The 18823-nt window shown below is 44.0% G+C and overlaps 1 protein-coding gene across 2 annotated transcripts in view; it reads right to left on the bottom strand.

The window, feature by feature from the left end:
- The window catches only part of snx16 (sorting nexin 16), a 33328-nt gene that overhangs the window by 13402 nt on the left and 1103 nt on the right, over nt 1-18823 (bottom strand). Inside the window, exon 2 of one of the 2 annotated variants that reach the window (XM_078397265.1) lies at nt 10118-10522. In XM_078397265.1, the coding sequence (XP_078253391.1) occupies nt 10118-10522 (405 nt within the window). The remainder of the gene's footprint in view (nt 1-10117; nt 10523-18823) is intronic. The other variant, XM_078397266.1, reaches the window with a different exon arrangement.

The raw sequence follows: 18823 nt of genomic DNA, 5'->3' as shown, positions 1-18823 counted from the left end.
AGAGCTCTGGGGGCCAGTGGAATCAAGGGATATGGGGAGAAGGCAGGCACGGGTTATTGATTGGGGACAATCAGCCATGATCATAATGAATGGCGGTGCTGGCTCAAAGGGCCGAATGGCCTCCTCCTGCATCTATTTTCTATGTTGCCAGAAGTCATCTGGGAACATCCAAGTGATTATTCCAAAAGTGAACCCAAGACATCTAATCAAGTCATAGAGAGTGAAAACAGGCCCTTTGGCCCAACTTGCCCAAGTCGACCAATCTACACTAGTCTGAAGAAGGGTCTCGACCCGAAACGTCACCAATTCCTTCTCTCCTGAGATGCTGCCTGACCCGCTGAGTTACTCCAGCATTTTGTGAATAAATCTACACTAGTCCCACCTTCCTGTATTTGGCCCACATCCCTCTAAAGAGGGAGAGATAGATCAGCCATGATTGAATGGCTGAGTAGACTTGATGGGCTATATGGCCTAATTCTGCTCCTATCACCTGGAGCTGTCTAAATGTTTCTTAAACGCTGCAATAGTAATCCAAGAACAAAAGCAATCACAAACGTGAAAGACATCTCCAGCTGAAATTTCTTCAACCAGTAGAAACCCCGGGGAACTTGTCATTTACAATGGAAGCTGTGATTGCAAAAATCAAATCTAGTCAACATTGATTTTTATTTTCAAGTCAATAATTGTACAATTAGATATTGAAACCAATTTGCAAGCATAATCCAGTTCGCTGTAAACCCCAAATGCTTGCAGTTCACGACTAAGAAAAGCACAGAATATCAACTTGTAAACACACCACTAGACAATTTCTCATAAGTTTCTGTAGGATAGCATTCCAACATTAAATTGCAGCTCATCACACATTACAGAAGGAAATCGGATGAAGCGCCACATGACCAGGACAGTTAGATCCCTGTGTAGGAAGGAACTGCAGATGCTGGTTTACACCAAAGATAGACACAAAATGCTGGAGTAATTCAGCAGAACAGGCAGCAGCTCTGGAGAGACGGAATGGGTGATGTTTCGTGTCGAGACCCTTCTTCGGACTGAGAGTGAGACTGAGATCCCTGCTTGATCAATGTAAAATAATGCGCACACAGGTTTTGGAGCATTGCACGCACACACAACTGCAGTGGACTGACACAGAAAGGATTAATTATTTAGCCTGAAAACATGTACCAAATACAGAATTATATCAGAGATAGACACAAAGTGCTGGAATAACTCGGCGGGTCAGGCAGTATCTCTGGAGAAAAAGGATGGGTGCTGTTTCAGGTCGGGACCCTTCTTCAGACACGAGTCTATGGTCCCAATCTTTCAAATATTCAGAGTACATTCAAAACATGTTAATTCTTTACAACTAAAAATCTATTTAAGGGATAATGGGGATTTAGGGAAAGTTTCACTGAAGTAAGAACGGCCATGACCTTGTGTAAATTGTAAAGCAGGCACAAGGGGCTAAAAATTCTACCATTTACTTACGTTATTCCATTCTCACATATCCTTGATACCTGGGGACTTCAGTTGACATGACAATGTGAACAGTTGAAAATCAAATCCACAGATCGAGAAAGGAAAATATTTATAAACCAAATGAGTTTTGCTTTTGGAAACAAAACACATTAGATTAGATTAGTTTAAAGTCATATACATGAGAGCAATGAAATGTCATGTTCACCTGAAGTTCATGGGTTAAACAGCATACAATAGTGTAATAAAAATAAATGCAAGTCTAAAAAAGCAGTGGTGAAAGATTGTAGTGGAAGAGAATATTAAAGTGCATTAATGGGAAAACCAAATGAGGTGGAGTTAGGAGTGCATGGCACTCCTTCAGAGATGGTGTTTAGGGGGCAGGCCATCCTAAACTGGGCATTGTGTAATGGGGAAGGGTTAGTTAGCGATCTTGTTGTGCAGACCCACATGGGCAACAGTGACCATAGTATGGTGGAATTCTGCATTAAGATGGAGAGTGACACAGTTAATTCAGAGACAAGGGTCCTGAACTTAAAGAAAGGTGACTTTGATGGTAGGAGACGGGAATTGGCTAGGATAGACTGGCAAATGATACTTCAAGGGTTGACGATGGAGATGCAATGGCAAAGATTTAAAGATCGCATGGATGAATCACAACCATTTTTCATGCCGGTCCGGCGTAAAAATAAAGCGGGGAAGGCGGTTCAACCGTGGCTAACGAGGGAAATTAGGGACAGTGTTAAATCCAAGGAATATAAATTGGCCAGAGTAAGCAGCAAACCGGAGGACTGGGAGAAATTTAGAATTCACCAGAATTCAAGGGGTTAATTAAGAGGGGGAAAATAGAGCATGAAAGAAAGCATGTGGGAATATAAAAACTGACTGTAAAAGTTTCTTTAGATATATGAAGAGGAAAAGATTAATGAAGACAAATGTAGGTCCCTTACGGTCAGAAACAGGTGAATTTATAATGGTGACAGTGACAGTATCGGTCAATCTTTGACAAATCTTCTGGAATTTGAGGATGTAACAAGTAGAATGAATATGGGAGAGCCAGTGGATGTGGTTTATCTGGACTTTCAAAAAGCCTTTGACAAGGTCCCACACAAGAGATTATTAGTGTGCAAAATTAGAGCACATGGTATTGGGATAGGGTATTGACATGGATAGAGAACTGGTTGGCAGACAGGAAGCAAAGATTCAGAATTAACGGGTCCTTTTCAGAATGGCAGGCGGTGACTAGTGAGGTGCCGCAAGGCTCGGTGCTGGGACCCCAGTTATTTACAATATATATTAACGATTTAGATGAAAGAATTAAATGTAACATAGTCAATATTTGCGGAAGACACAAAGCTGGGTGGCAGTGTGAGCTGTGAGGAGGATGCTATGAGGCTCCAGGGTGACTTGGATAGGTTGGGTGAGTGGGCAGATGCAGTATAATGTGGATAAATGTGAGGTTATCCATTTAGGTGGCAAGAACAAGGCGTCAGATTATTATCTGAATGGTGTCAGATTAGGAAAAGGGGAGGTGCAACGAGACCTGGGTGTCCTTGCACATCAGTCACTGAAAGTAAGCATGCAGGTACAGCAGGCAGTGAAGAAAGCAAATGGCCTTCATAGCGAGGGGATTTGAGTAAAGGAGCAAGGAGGTCCTACTGCAGTTGTACAGGGCTGGTGAGACCACACCTGGAGTATTGTATGCAGTTTTGGTCTCCTAATGTGAGGAAGGACATTCTTGCTATTGAGGGAGTGCAGCGTAGGTTCACCAGGTTAATTCCCGGGTTGGTGGGACTGACATACGATGAAAGAATGAATCGACTGGACCTATATTAATTGGAATTTAGAAGGATGAGCTTAGTTTAGAGAAACAGCGCGGAAACAGGCCCTTCGGCCCACCGGGTCCTCGCCGACCAGCGATCCCCGCATATTAACACTATCCTACACACACTATGGACAATTTTTACATTTATACCAAGCCAATTAACCTACAAACCTGTACGTCTTTGGAGTGTGGGAGGAAACCGAAGATCTCGGAGAAAACCCACGCAGGTCACAGGGAGAACGTACAAACTCCGTACAGACAGCACCCATAGTCAGGATTGAACCCGGATCTCCGGCGCTGCAAGTGCTGTAAGGCAGCAACATATAAAATTCTTAAGGGTTTGGACAAGCTAGATGCAGGAAAAATGTTCCCGATGTTGGGGGAGTCCAAAACCAGGGATCACAGTTTAAGGATAAGAGGTATGCCATTTAGGACTGAGATGAAGAACCACATTTTTACCCTGAGAGTTGTGAATCTGTGGAGTTCTCTGCCACAGAAGGCAATGGAGGCCAATTCTCTGGATGTTTTCAAGAGAGTGTTAGATATAGTTCTTTAGACTAACAGAATCGAGGGATATGGGGAGAAAGCAGGACCAGGGTACTGATTCTGGATGATCAGCCATAATCATATTGAATGGTGGTGCTGGCTCAAAGGGCCGAATGGCCTACTCCTGCACCTATTTTCCACATGCCGGACTGCCAGTTGCCAGAAAATCTGTGGTGGACGTGTACTTAATGTTTCCAGGAGCTATGAGCACAGCAAAGAAGAGTTCCCACCCGAAATGTCACCTTTCCATTTTCTCAACCCATTTTCTGTTTCTATAAGATGGACTGGATGGAAAGAGGTGGCGTGCCTGCGATGGACAGGCCTGCGTTCACACTCTGTAGGTTATGGCTGTCAAGGGCAGAGCAGTTGCCATGGCAGGCTGAGATTCATCCTATCATACTATAGCACATCAGCTTAGAGAATCCTTGTGGACATGCTAAACCCTCTGAGGCCCACATAAACACCCTGATACACAACAGATAAACACCGACGTCACCCAAGCGTTTCTCAAGCTGCTTTGAACAGATTTGCGGTCTTGACTTTCATTCTTGGCTCCTTGTAAAGTTAAAGTTTACATACAAAAACTTCAGTCACAACCCAAAAATATGTTCATAACAGGATACATTTGCAACGACACCACTGAGTATTTTAACCATTTAAAATATGTCAATATCTCTTAAAAATTGTGTTCTGAAGGGAGGGGTGGCACGGTGGTAGAGTTGCTGCCTCACAGCGCCAGAGCCCTGGGTTGTACTTTCGTACGGAGTCTGTACGTTCTCCGTGTGACCTGCGTGGGTTTTATCCGAGATCTTCGGTTGCCTCTCACACTCCAAAGACATACAGATCTGTAGGCTAATTGGCATGGTATAATTTTAAATTGTTCCTAGTGTGTAGGATGGTGTTAGTGTGTGGAGATCGCTGGTCAGCACGGACTCGGTGGGCCATAGGGCCTGTTTTCGTGCTGTATCTCTAAATTAAAATCACACCAGAACTAATGCAGAATTATTGAAAATAAACACAGCACCTGGCATGCTCAAGTCTGTGCTGGCTCTCATCCAATTCCATTTTACAGTTCATTCAGTGGAACACTTCCCTTTTCGTGCAAGTATCAATTCCCATTAGTCTTCTTCAATTACTCTTTGCGGCAAATTTTCGTACCCATCTAAAAATATCACAAGCTCTAGGGAAACATAGGACCCTAACTTTTTAAGTCTGAAGAAGGGTCTCGACCCGAAACGTCACCCATTCCTTCTCTCCCGAGATGCTGCCTGACCTGCTGAGTTACTCCAGCAATTTTTGAATAACTTTTTAAACACGTCTCTCTGTTTAACTCTTAATCATTTGCCGACAATTTAATGAGCTTGTACACCACTTTTCATCTCAGACACCAAATGCTGGAGTAACTCAGCAGGACAGGCAGCATCTCTAGAGAGAAGGAATGGGTGACGTTTCGGGTCGAGACCTTTCTTCAGACCAGTTAGGGCGAAGAAGGGACTTGTTCGGAAACATCACCCATTCCTTCTCTCCAGAGATGCTGAGTTACTCCAGCATTTTGTGTCTATCTTCAGTTTAAACCAGCATCTGCAGTTCCTTCCTATACTCTTCATCTTTACCATTGCGCGATTCTCCAAGTATCAAACTGCAACTTGAAGTTTGATTAGAAGAAATCAGAAGAGCTTATTGTTTTTGCATTCAATTTTAGACTAGCAGTGCGGAAACGGGCCCTTCGTCCCAGCGAGTCCGCGCCAACCTGCGATCGCACCGTTCACTGACACTATCCCACGGACTGGAGACAATTTACAATTATACCAAGCCTATTAGCCTAAAAACCTGCACGTCTTTGGAGTGTGGGAGGAAACCGGAGCATCCGAAGAAAACCCAAGCAGGGAGAACTTGCAAACTCCATACAGACAGCACTCATAGCCAGGATGGAACCTGTCTCCACACATAAAGCCCCTTTGCTCTTCTTCACAATTTTTACAAAAGATATTTAACTTTTCTTTAAACTCTATCTCACACATTTCCTCGTGTGTCATTTTCTCTACCTTCCATAGACTGTCCATTTGTACCTGCTAAATTGCTGCTGCAAAAGACAAATTTAAATGTTACTTCCCAGAGCACCCATTAATGGTCAATTCTCAACCATGACTGGCTCGGCTGTAAAGCAGGTTAGGGTGAATATGTGAGGAGAGCACGGATTGCTGCAAGAATAACGTGGCTTCAATGGCAGGCAATTTCAACTTTCCTCAGATTGACCAGCAACACCATATAGCTATGGGTGTGTACGAGGGAGAATGTGTTAAATGCATTCAGATAAAATCTATACACAACTTGCATATAAATCAGGTCATCTCCCTGTTATCAAGAGGGCGGCACGGTGGTGCAGTGGTAGAGTTGCTGCCTTACACTGCGAGAGACCTGGGTTCGATCCTGACCTCGGGTACTGTTTGTACAGAGTTTGCACGTTCTCCCCGTGACTGGGTGAGTTGTTTTCTGGGTGCTCTGGTTTCCTCCCACACTCCATGGCTGTACAGGTTCCTAGGTTAATTGGCTTCAATAAGTTGTGTAAAAAAAATTGGTCCTAATGTATAGGACAGTGTTAGTGGTCGATCGCTGGTCGACGCGGACTCGATGGGCCAAAGGGCCTGTTTCCATGCCTTGTCTCTAAAGTCTAAAGAGTGGTAACTGAAATGTACAATTTGGGAAAGCCTTACAAACAAAATGAAAAATGCATCCATATTAAATAGGTTTTGAGTTTGACATGGAGTTTGTATGTTCTCCAAGACCATGAGGGTTACCTCCCAGTGCTCATGTTTCCTCCCGCATCCCAAAGACAGGCAGGTTTGTAGGCTAATTAGCCCCTAGTGTGTAGGGAACGGATCGGAAAGTGGGATAGCATAGAAGTAGCGTCAACAAATGGTCGGCTTGGACTCGGTGGGCCGAAGGGCCTGTTTGACATTAAAGCAAGATGATATGTATTACTGAAGTTAAAGATCCAATTGTCAAGGGCTGTTTGAATAAGATTTCTTTCTTCACAAATACATGTGTCTATGTTTTTCAGTCAGCATGTCAGATTTTCTCGATGCAATAGTCCTGGCTGAGTGCATGCTTGTATATTTTACTGCTTAAATTGCCAACCATGTTGAGAGAGTAAATGCTTGACACAGTGGATTGAGAGCGCAGCTAATTTACTGTCAGTCATGGTGCAGAGGACTAAAACACACATCTGTATTACCTTAGACACTACTGACATTTTCAAACTTATGGAATCAAATCAAAGCTATGCTTCAGAAATTATTTCAACAACAAACGCACCAGGCAACATACTCTGGTGCTGAAGAACGTCTGTTGTCCGTTCCCTCCACATGTGCTGCCTGACCCACTGAAGCCAGAGGATTGGGACTCTTTTAAACAGCAACAGAAGATAACTAAAAAGGCAATACGGGGAGAAAAGATGAGGTACGAGGGTAAGCTGGCCAATAATATAAAGGAATCCTGCACCAGCACTCCAAAGTCCCTTTGTACCTCTGACTTTTGCTTTCCCTGCTTTCTCTACACTACCTGCCCCTCCACCTATTTTTGTATCATCCACAAACTTTTTTGATTTAGATTTAGAGATACAGCGCGGAAACAGGCCCTTCGGCCCACCGAGTCCGCGCCGCCCAGCGATCCCTGCACATTAACACTATCCTACATACACTAGGGACAATTTTTTAAAAACATTTACCCAGTCAATTAACCTACATACCTGTACGTCGTTGGAGTGTGGGAGGAAACCGAAGATCTCGGAGAAAACCCATGCAGGTCACGGGGAGAACGTACAAACTCCATACTTTGCCACAAAACGTTCAATCCCCTTGTCCAAATCATTAATATACAATTATTATTGTATATACAATTACTATTCTAGAGAGATATAGAACAAATGAATGAAAGAAATGCAAAAAAAGTACTGATAAAGGAAACTGGCCATTGTTGGCTGTGGGCGAGGTGAAAACTCCATCGGTTTACAAATCAAACCATGAGCAAAAATGAAAATGCAAGCTAGCAAGAAAGAAACCACAAGGATTTCTTGAAATACATGTAAACAGAACAATGGTCCAGCAGCTAATGTCAGCTGCATTTCTTTTGTTAATGCTTTCTCGTCACACCTCCGCAGAGGTCAAAAGTGGGTGGGAAGCCTTGGAGGGATGCTGCACATTCTATACCAACCACGAGGAAAGCAGAGCCATGCTTAGAAACGTGAGCCAACCAATGACAAACAAAGCAAGCAGGTTTTGTAAGCAAGAAGTTACAAGAACACACCAAAATATGCACTCCAACCAGGATCTGAAAAAGCTAATTACCCTAACGAGTTGCCAGGATTTGAGGGCCTGAACTATAGAGAGAGGTTGAGTAGGTTGGGACTCTTATTCCCCAGAGTGCAGGAGGATCATATAGAGGTGCATAAAATCATGAGAGGAATAGATCGGGTAGATGCACAGAGTCTCTTGCCCAAAGAACCAGAGGACATAGGTTTAAGGTGAAAGGGGAAAAGATTTAAGAAACTGAGGGGTACCTTTTTCACAGTGGTGGATGGATGGAACGAGCTGCTGGAGGAGGCAGTTGAGGCAAGGACGACCCCAACGTTTAAACAGCAATTAGACAGGTACTTGGACAGGACAGGTCTAGAGGGGTATGGACTGAATGCAGGCAAGTGGGACCAGTGCAGATGGGACATGCTGGTCGGCGTGGGTAGGTTGGGCCGAAGGGCCTGTTTCCACACTGTATGACTAAGTGTAAGGGCTCAAATTCAGCGTAGCCATGTGGGTTTTATTGCAGGGGTGTTAAAAAGGTGTAAAAGCTCCAGCTCGATTATGTTGCCAGGACATCCTGTTTATGGCTAAGGGTATCCTTTGATATGGGCAACTGGCTTTAAGGCTTTGATGGTTAGCCATCCTTTGAAGTGTTAAGAAGAACAACTTGCCATATGGACTGCCCTCTGTTCCCAAGAAAGAAGAGGTCACGATGGACACAACGGACACGGAGGTCCCGAAAGACACAAAGATTTATAGGACATTGTAAAACTTGCCATATAAGGTAGCAACAGGAAATGTACTGACACATGTATTTCGGGTATAAATATGTGTAATTGTTAGCATTCGGGAAGAGAGACTACACTAGCTTCCTAAGCGTTTCTAAACGCTTCGGTTTCTAGACTCTCTCCCACCTGGGTGAGTAGAATAAAGAGGTTAAACGAATTCGGTTGTCTGCCTGTTTTTTCTAATAGGCCACAGACTACAACATAAGTTTGGCATATTTTGCTTGGGCAGTTTACAACCCAACGGTATGAACAGTGATTTATCTAATTTTAAGTAACTCCAGCATTCCCCTCCCTCCCACCCTACTCGTCCTACCAGTTCCATTGTTCACATCCATGTATCTCTTGTTACCACACCGTCCCCAGCCAACAATGGGCCATTATGGGCTCCACCCTTCCCGAGGTCATCTGGTGCCAACCCTGATTTGTTCTGGCCCTTTCTCACCTCCAGTTTATTACAAACTTAGCCCGTCCAATTCTTCCCATAACTAAAGTTCTCAAATCCAGACAACATCTGGTGAACCTCCTCTGCACTCTCTCTAATGCAATCACATTCTTCTGTCCAGATGCTGTTTAATCAATGTTTTACCAAGTTTCCATCTAACAGGGCGGCACGGTGGTGCAGCGGTAGAGTTGCTGCCTTCCAGCGCTAGAGACCCGGGTACCATCCTGACCACCGATGCCACCTGTACAGAGCTTGTACGTTCTCCGAGATCTTCGGTTTCCTCCCACACTCCAAAGACTTGCAGGTTTGTAGGCTAATTGGCTTGGTATAAATGTAAAATTGTCCCCAGTGTGCATGTGGGATAGTGTTAATGTGCGGGGGTCGCTGATCGGTGCAGACTCGGTGAGCCGAAAGGCCTGTTTCCACGCTGTATCGCTAAACTAACCATCCCAACTTTTATATACAATGTCCACACATATTATTTGCCTTCTACACCATCATATCTTCCCGTGTTGCCACTATCATGGTGCAATGAAACCATGTTCTCTCTGTTCATCAACATTCCTTTGTACCGTACATTTTGCAGTATCCCAATATATTTTTCTTGTACTTGTTGGGATTAAATTCCATCTGCCATCACTCCATCCATCAGATTTACAGTTTACAATAGCCTTAGACAACCACATTTCCAATCCACGGCATTATCAATTTTTCATGTCAGCCACAGATTTAATTGTTAAATGAATCTTACTGTGAATTTTGCTCTTTCTTCCATAACTTCATATCCCAACATGGTAGGCGTGGGTGGTCTCTCATCCCAACTTGTTGAGTCAATCTCTTTCTCAGACTCCACAGGTCTGGAGGTGTATTCAATTGTTGGGTTTGTACCATTGAGCTTAGTTCTCAACAAGGGACTGTTGTTATTGAGCAAGTTTGTGGAAGCAAGGTGCTCGGACGTAACAGTCTTTCTAAACGCGCCAGAATGTAAACTGCCCACTTGACCTTTCGACGAGTTTGAACTGGTGGACGCACTGTCCAAAGACTGAAGGGAAGAACTCCTCCGACTTCTGTTTGCAGCTGTCCCAGAGGAGGAAGTCCCCACGGGGATTGGTATAGGAACAAACGAAGTCGTCATCCTTTCACCAGTTTCTCTCTGCTGGGCAAAAGAGAATACAAGTTATAATTAGCTTCTCCTCGCCACAAAATAAAGAATATACAAAAATGTCTACAGATTTACACCACGTTGCCATATTAAAAGATTAACACCGACATAGTTCTCCCTCCATGTATATATATACACACACACACACACACACACACATATATACAGTGCCCTCCATAATGCTTGGGACTAAGACCCATCATTTATTTATTTGCCTCTGTACTCCACAATTTGAGATTTGTAATTGAAAAATAAAATCACATGTGGTTAATGAGCACATTGTCAGATTTTATTAAAGGCCATTTTTATACATTTTGGTTTCACCATGTAGAAATTACAGCTGTGTTTATACATAGTCGTTCCCCCCCATTTCACGATGACCAAAGTTGTGCCAATGAAAGTCAAAGTAGCCATTATGAGACTGAGAAACAAGAATAAAACTGTTAAGAGACATCAGCCAAACATTAAGCTTACCAAAATCAACTGTTTGGAACATCATTAAGAAGAATGGGAGCACTGGTGAGCTTACTATTCGCAAAGGGACTGGCTGGCCAAGGAAGACCTCCACAGCTGATGACAGGAGAATTCTCTCTAAAATAAAGAAAAATCCCCAAACACCTGTCCGACAGATCAGAAACACTCTTCAGGAGTCAGGTGTGGATTTGTCAATGATGACCACCGTCCACAGAAGACTTCATAAACAGAAATACAGAGGCTACACTGCAAGATGCAAACCACTGGTTAGCCGCAAAAATAAATGGCCAGGTTACAGTTTGCCAAGAAGTACTTAAAAGAGCAACTGCAGTTCTGGAAAAAGGTCTTGTGGACAGATGAGACGAAGATTAACTTATATCAGAGTGATAGCAAGAGCAAAGTATGGAGGAGAGAAGGAACTGCCCAAGATCCAAAGCATACCACTCATCTGTGAAACACGGTAGTGGGGGTCTTATGGTCTGGGCATGTATGGCTGTTGAAGGTACTGGCTCACTTATCTTCATTGATGATACAACTGCTGATGGTAGTAGCATAATGAATTCTGAAGTGTATAGACACATCCTATCTGCTCAAGTTCAAACAAATGCCTCAAAGCTCATTGGCCGGTGGTTCATTCTACAGCAAGACAATGATCCCAAACATACTGCTAAAGCAACAAAGGAGTTTTTCAAAGCTTAAAAAAAAGTCAATTCTTCAGTGGCCAAGTCAATCACCTGATCTGAACCCAATTGAGCATGCCTTTTATATGCTGAAGAGAAAACTGAAGGGGATTAGCCCCCAAAACAAGCATAAACTAAAGATGGCTGCAATACAGGCCTGGCAGAGCATCACCAGAGACGACACCCAGCAACTGGTGATGTCCATGAATCGCAGACTTCAAGCAGTCATTGCATGCAAAGGATATGCAACAAAATACTAAACATGAGTACTTTCATTTATAAGACATTGCTGTGTCCCAAACATTGTGGTGCCCTGAAATGGGAGACTATGTATAAACACTGCTGTAATTTCTACATGGTGAAACCAAGATGTATAAAAATGGCCTTTTTTAAAAAGTTAACAATGTGCACATTAACCACATGAATTTTTTTTCTATTACAAATCTCAAATTGTGGAATACAGAGGCAAATAAATAAATGATGGATCTTTGCCCCAAACATTATGGAGGGCACTGTAAACACACACGTGTATATATATATATAAATAAATCCAGCATATATATATCTAAAACCTATATGTACATACATTTGATAAAACCTATATGTACATTATATTACATTAATATAATGTACATATATTTTTACATTATATTATATATGTTACATATATATCATAAAAAACTGATAGAACTATATCAGTGTTGATCTCTTAATGTACGTGTGTACACATGTGTGTACGTGTGTACACATGTGTGTACGTGTGTACACGAGTGTACGCATGTACACATAAAAATTTAGTTTCGTTTATTGTCACTTGTACCGACCGAGGTACAGCGAAGTGCTATTTGCTGCTTGCTAACCAGTCAGCGGAAAGACTGTACATGAAGAGCTGTGCACAGTGTACAGACACATTTAATTTTCAAAATCAATGCAAACCACGGCCCCATAGCAGAAGGGTCACATTGCAGGGCTGGAAACTGGAAATGTCCTGAGCTAATTCTGCTGCCACCATCATCTATTGTACAAGTGTCGGCTCCCACTGGAAGCTTGCGACCTTTTCAGGACGGACGATGACAGTGATGTAACATTTGAAATAGAGAAGATGGACACGAAAGAAGAAGAATGCAAACTATCAAAATACACATTAAATAATGGTTAAATAAATGCTCAGAAATTTGAAGTGTTTTGACATTGTTTGACAAAGAAACAATGGTCCTCCACATCTTGCACTTGACATGGCTGTGGGTTCCTCTGACTAACTGAGAAACACAGGGATGAATGCCCTGGGAGGTTGACGAGTAGAAAAAGTGGTACATCGGAGTAGAGCACTTTGATTCACAGCCAATATTCACATTTACAACTGGTAGATTGGAAAAGAATGAACATTATACAGTCACAGATAAGTATAGCACAGAAACATACCTTCCAGCCCACTGACTCCATGCCGAATGCAACAATTCCCTTGATTCCACCACTCACCTACACGCTTGGGAAAACTTAGTTGCCAATTAACCGACCAACCTACCTTTCTTTTATGTAGAAAGGAACTGCAGATGCTGGTTTAAACCGAAGATAGGCACAAAATGCTGGAGTAACTCAGCGGGACAGGCAGCATCTCTGGAGAGAAGGAATGGGTGACGTTTCGGGTCGAGACCCTTCAGGCCGAAGAAGGGTCTCGACCCGAAACGTCACCCATTCCTTCTCTCCAGAGATGCTGCCTGTCCCGCTGAGTTGCTCCAGCATTTTGTGTCCACCTTTTTTTGTGCAGAGAGGAAACACAGGTATAATTTGCCAACTCCAAGCCGAGTTTTGAGCCCTGGTACTGTGAGGTTGCAGCTCGACTAGGCTGCCCCAATGCACCATCCATGTATACTTCAAATCAAACTTATCAGAGTTGGCAGTTGCAAGATGGCGCTGGAATGTGGCACCCTCTGCGTGCTGTTCCAGATGAGGGTCTATTGTACTCATGCGCCGTATGATTTCATTGCATGCAGAACAAGCTCATCACTGTATCTCCATACACATGACAATAATAAACTCAATTAAACTGATCTTTTATAGAACATTGAGGGGAGGGCAAGCAACTTCCTGCTGACCTATTTAAATTGCAAGGGAGAAATCAAAATAGTGCAAAATGGCCAGTCAAATCAATGTGATCTACATAGCACTTTCATGTAGCAAAGCACTTCACAAAGCACAGAAAGTAATCCAAACTCCACCAATTTTATTTGCTCAAAACTCTTGAACATGTTTTTTTTTTAAGCTTTCAAATGCATTTCCATGTTTCCTACAAAGTGGTAGATGGAAATCTTCAATGCTGCCACCAGAAAAAAAAGAGAATCATGTACCCAACCCTGCCACAGCAGCCCAGCGGAGGATTTCCCACCTTAGTGTCAGAGACTCAAGTTCGATCCTGACTACGGATGCTTTCTGTACGGAGTTTGTAAGTTCTCCCTGTGACCGTGTGGGTTTCCCTCCCGGAGTGCTCCGGTTTCCTGTCCCATTTCAAAGACTTGCAAGTTTGTAGGTTAATTTGGCCTCAGTAAATTTCCCCCAGTTTGTAGGATGCAAAACTGGGATAATATAGAACAAGTTCACAGGTGATCGTTGGTCGGTACAAACTCAGTGGGCCGAAGGGCCTGTTTCCATGGTGTATCTCTAAACTAAAATCAAGGACAGAGATAGATAGATTCTTGATTAGTACAGGTGTCAGAGGTTATGGAGATGAAGCAGGAGAATTCAAGATTCAAGATAGCTTTATTTGTCATCCAATATTGGACGAAATTCAGTCACCCACAGTCCAACAATAAAAGCATTAAATAGGCATTAAAATTACACAACCCCAAAAACACACAAAAAAAGAAACATCCATCAAAGAAACATCCAGTCTCCTCCAGTCCTCTCCTCACTGTGATGGAAGGCCACAATGTCTTTTCCCTTCTCCTGCTGTCTTCTCCCGCAGTCAGGTTGTTGTGGTTGAAGGCCGCGCCGGACGGTCCGCAGCGGGCCGAGCCTAAGGCGAGTCCCAGCCGCTCCCGCAGCCTCCTTAGACGGCCGGCTCCGCTGATGATAAGTCCGATCCGGGGCGGGCGAACACGCTGCTGCTGTTGCTGCACGTCGGGGCGGTCGTGGCTCCCGACATTGAAGCCCCCGCCCAGCAGAGAAATATCCCGCGGCATATCTTAGGCCGCGCCGGACGGTGAAATGTCCGCGACCCAAGCCCCGCGATCTGGGGCGGGCGAACACGCTGCCGCTGCCGGAGCTCCCGATGTCGGCATCCACGCAGCCCGAGCCTAAGGCGAGTCGCAGCCGCTCCCGCAGCCCCCGAGGACGGCCGGCTCCGCTGATGGTAAGTCCGGTCCGCGGGCTCAGCGAACCGGAGCCCTGGAGGCCGCCAGCTCCAGGAGTTGGGCCGATGGTAGGCCGCAGCAGGAACGGAGACAACACCCAGAAAACAAAGGTCGGGTCTCCGTTCGGAAGGGACACATATTTACAATTTTACAGTTCCCCCCCTCCCCCCCACATAGTACACAAACACAAAAACACGACATCACAACTACAATTAAGACAAAAAAACAACAAAAACACTAAGACAAATGGACCGCAGGTAAGCCGCAGCTGCTATGGCAGCGCCGCCATTTTGGAATGGGGTTAGATCAGCCATGATTGAGTGGCCGAATAGACTTGATGGGCCGAATGGCCTAATTCTACTCCTATTCCTTATGACCAAATCAGAATTGATGCTCGGCACCATGAGCAAACTCAGAGACTCGCGCGGCCCATGTTCATCTACACCAGTGGCTCGGGGCAGTGTTCGGAGAAGGATCCCCAGCTCCCCACTATTACTTCAGCTCTTTGCGCAAACCAGCATCTGCAGTTTGTTTCGAAGACACGACACAAAAAACTGGAGTAACTCAGCGGGTCAGGCAGCATCTCTGGAGAAAAGGAATAGATGACGTTTCAGGCCGAGACCCTTCTTCAGACTGAGAATCAGGGAAAAAAGAGATATAGACGATGATGTAGGGAGAAGTAGAAGAAACGAATGAAAGATATGCAAAAAAGTAACAATGGTAAAGGGAACAGGTCATTTTTCACTTTATCATCATTACTTTTTTGCATATCTTTCATTCATTTGTTATATATCTCTCTCTCTATATCACCGTCTATATCCCTCGTTTACCTTTCTGCCACTCTCAGTCTGAAGAAGGGCCTCGACCCAAAACGTCACCTATTCCTTTTCTCCAGAGATGTTGCCTGACCCGCTGAGTTACTCCACCATTTTGTGTCTATCTTCGGTTTAAACTGGCATCTGTAGTTCCTTCCTATACATTTTATCTGCAGTTTGTTTCCTTGTTCCCACCAGATCAGTAATGGACGAGCAAAAATCACCAACTATGGAGCACAATCAAAGCTGACCACAAATTCCTCAAAGCCATTCTTTTCCCTGGCAACCACAAATCTGAACCTAACGATTCCCATCTGTGGTCTCATTACGGCACGTGACAAATCTTCTGACCACACCCATGCCAGATTACCAAACCATCATTTTGGGTCACTCGCTAACAAAATTCTTAACCAAGTCTTGATTCCAAGTTATGCTATTCAAAATAAATACAGTAAACACGAGTATAGGTCTTTCTCCAGTCACTGTATAAAATTCAATACTTTATCTTTTCTCGTTCGATGCAGAACAGCAGTGCAGCAGGTAGACCTGTTGCCTCACAGCGCCAGAGACCCGGGTTCAATCCTGACCTTGGGTGCAGAGTTTGCACATTCTCCCTATGACCGCACAGGCGGCACGGTGGTGCAGCGGTATAGTTGCTGCCTTACAGCGAATGAGACTCAGGTTCGATCCTGACTACGGGTGCCGTCTGTACGGAGTTTGTACGTTCTCCCCGTGACCTGCATGGGTTTTCTCCGAGATCTTCGGTTTCCTCCCACATTCCAAAGACGTACAGGTTTGTAGGTTATTTGACTGGGTGAAATGTAAAAATTGTCCCTAGTGTGTGTAGGATAGTGTTAATGTGCGGGGATCGCTGGGCGGCGCGGACTTGGTGGGCCGAAGGTCCTGTTTCCGCGCTGTATTTCTAAATCTAAAAAAAATCTAAAACCCACATCCCATAGACGTACAGGTTTGTAGTTTAATTGGCTTGGTATAATTGTAAATTGTCTCTAGTGTGTGTGGGATAGTGTTAATGTGCAGGGATTGCTGGTCAGCGTGGACTCGGCGGGGCTGAAGGGCCTGTTTCCGCTTTGTATCTCTTAACTAAACGACTATTGCAGTAAAGCCCTGCCTGATCTTTCACCACCACTCACCACACTATTGAGGTTAGCCAAAATTCTATCACTAACTCTCACTGAATTTGGTTTGCTCATCACTTCTATTCAGTTCAGCAGCTATTTTAAAAGTGCCCTACTTATTTAAAAACAAAGGTTACTTTGAACTGTTACCAGTCTAGTTTAGATACAGCACGGAAACAGGTCCCTTCTGCCCACTGAGTACGTGGTGACCAGCGATTCTCGCACACTTACACTATCCTACACAGACATGGGACAACTTGTGTTTATACCAAGCCAATTAACCTACAAACCTGTATGTCTTTGGAGTGTGGGAGGAAGGTAGTTCCTTTACATTAGCAAGCAGAATTATATGGGACTCAAAATTGTATCAGTGCTATTAAACTTATTTTTTATTATAGTACTGTCAATGTTGCAGTTACCCAAGAACAAACAAAATAATCTATAATCCCAATAAATTTTAATTATTGTCGAGTCTACGAGGGTACCTCAATTCCTGGTTTAGTTTAGAGATACAGCATGAAAACAGGCCCTTAGGCCCACCGAGTCTGCACCGACCAACAATCACCCACACATTAGTTTCTATGTTATCCCACTTTCGCATCCTACACACGAGGCATTTTTTACAGAAGCCAATTAACCTACAAACCTGTACGTCTTTGGAGTGTGCGTGGAAACCAGAGATCCCGGAGAAAACCCACACAAGTCACGGGGAGAACGTACAAACTCCGTACAGACAGCACCCATAGTCAGAATCGAACCAGAGTCTCTGGAGCTGTAAGGCAACAACTCTACCGCTGCGCCACCATCTCTAGTCACTTTTCCTTTAGCCCAAGAAAACCTTCACAAAAACAATTGACAATTGGGGTTTCAACTGCTGAAGTTCTGAACTTTGGAATTAAATACAAACATTGCATGTAGGATACAGCTCAAAACCTCTTGGATCAGGCTTTAAGATATGGATCCTTGAGACAACTTTATTTTTAAACAGAAGGAAACTAACCATATTAATAGTTAGGCACGGTAGCGCAGCGGTAGAGTTGCTGCTTTACAGCGAATGCAGCGCCGGAGACTCAGGTTCGATCCTGACTACGGGTGCTGCACTGTAAGGAGTTTGTACGTTCTCCCCGTGACCTGCGTGGGTTTTCTCCGAGATCTTCGGTTTCCTTCCACACTCCAAAGACGTACAGGGTATGTAGGTTAATTGGCTGGGTAAATGTAAAAAATTGTCCCTAGTGGGTGTAGGATAGTGTTAATGTACGGGGATCGCTGGGCGGCACGGACTTGGAGGGCCGAAAAAGGCCTGTTTCCGGCTGTATATATATGATATGATGATATGATATAATAGCCCCACAAACAATTATACTGTGACAGTAAGCAAGACTTAGAGATAGAATTGCAAATATTAGCAATGAGAAAACAACAAAAAAAGCAGATTCCAGAGATCTTAAACGATAGAAAATGCTAGGAATAGCAAATTCTTTGCTCTGATGAAAGACCCATAATGTTAACTCTCTCCCCACCGCACACAGCTGCTGTCTGGTGAATATTCCAGGCATGTTTTAAATGCAGGACTCGGTAGGCGGAAACAGAGCCATCAACAGCGCAACTATGGGTCAGATGAAAAAGGCCTCAATTGGGAGGACATTGCAGAGATAAAGGGCAAAGTTACTGATTTATTCGGTGAGGGCACTATCTGGGGCTCGGTTTTGATGCCTCAACAGATGGCACCTCCAACAGAACTTCCAGGGTCTTTGCCATCCTTATCTCGACCCGGGTGCAACAGTGAACTACTGAACAATTCTGTAAATAGTCGATGGTGTCATTTGTCACCAAATTCAAA

The sequence above is a fragment of the Rhinoraja longicauda genome, chromosome 4 (genome assembly GCF_053455715.1).
Source record: "Rhinoraja longicauda isolate Sanriku21f chromosome 4, sRhiLon1.1, whole genome shotgun sequence".
NCBI lineage: Eukaryota > Metazoa > Chordata > Chondrichthyes > Rajiformes > Arhynchobatidae > Rhinoraja > Rhinoraja longicauda.
The sequence above is the reverse complement of the archived record's forward strand: the minus strand, read 5'-3'. Positions and strand labels throughout refer to the sequence as shown.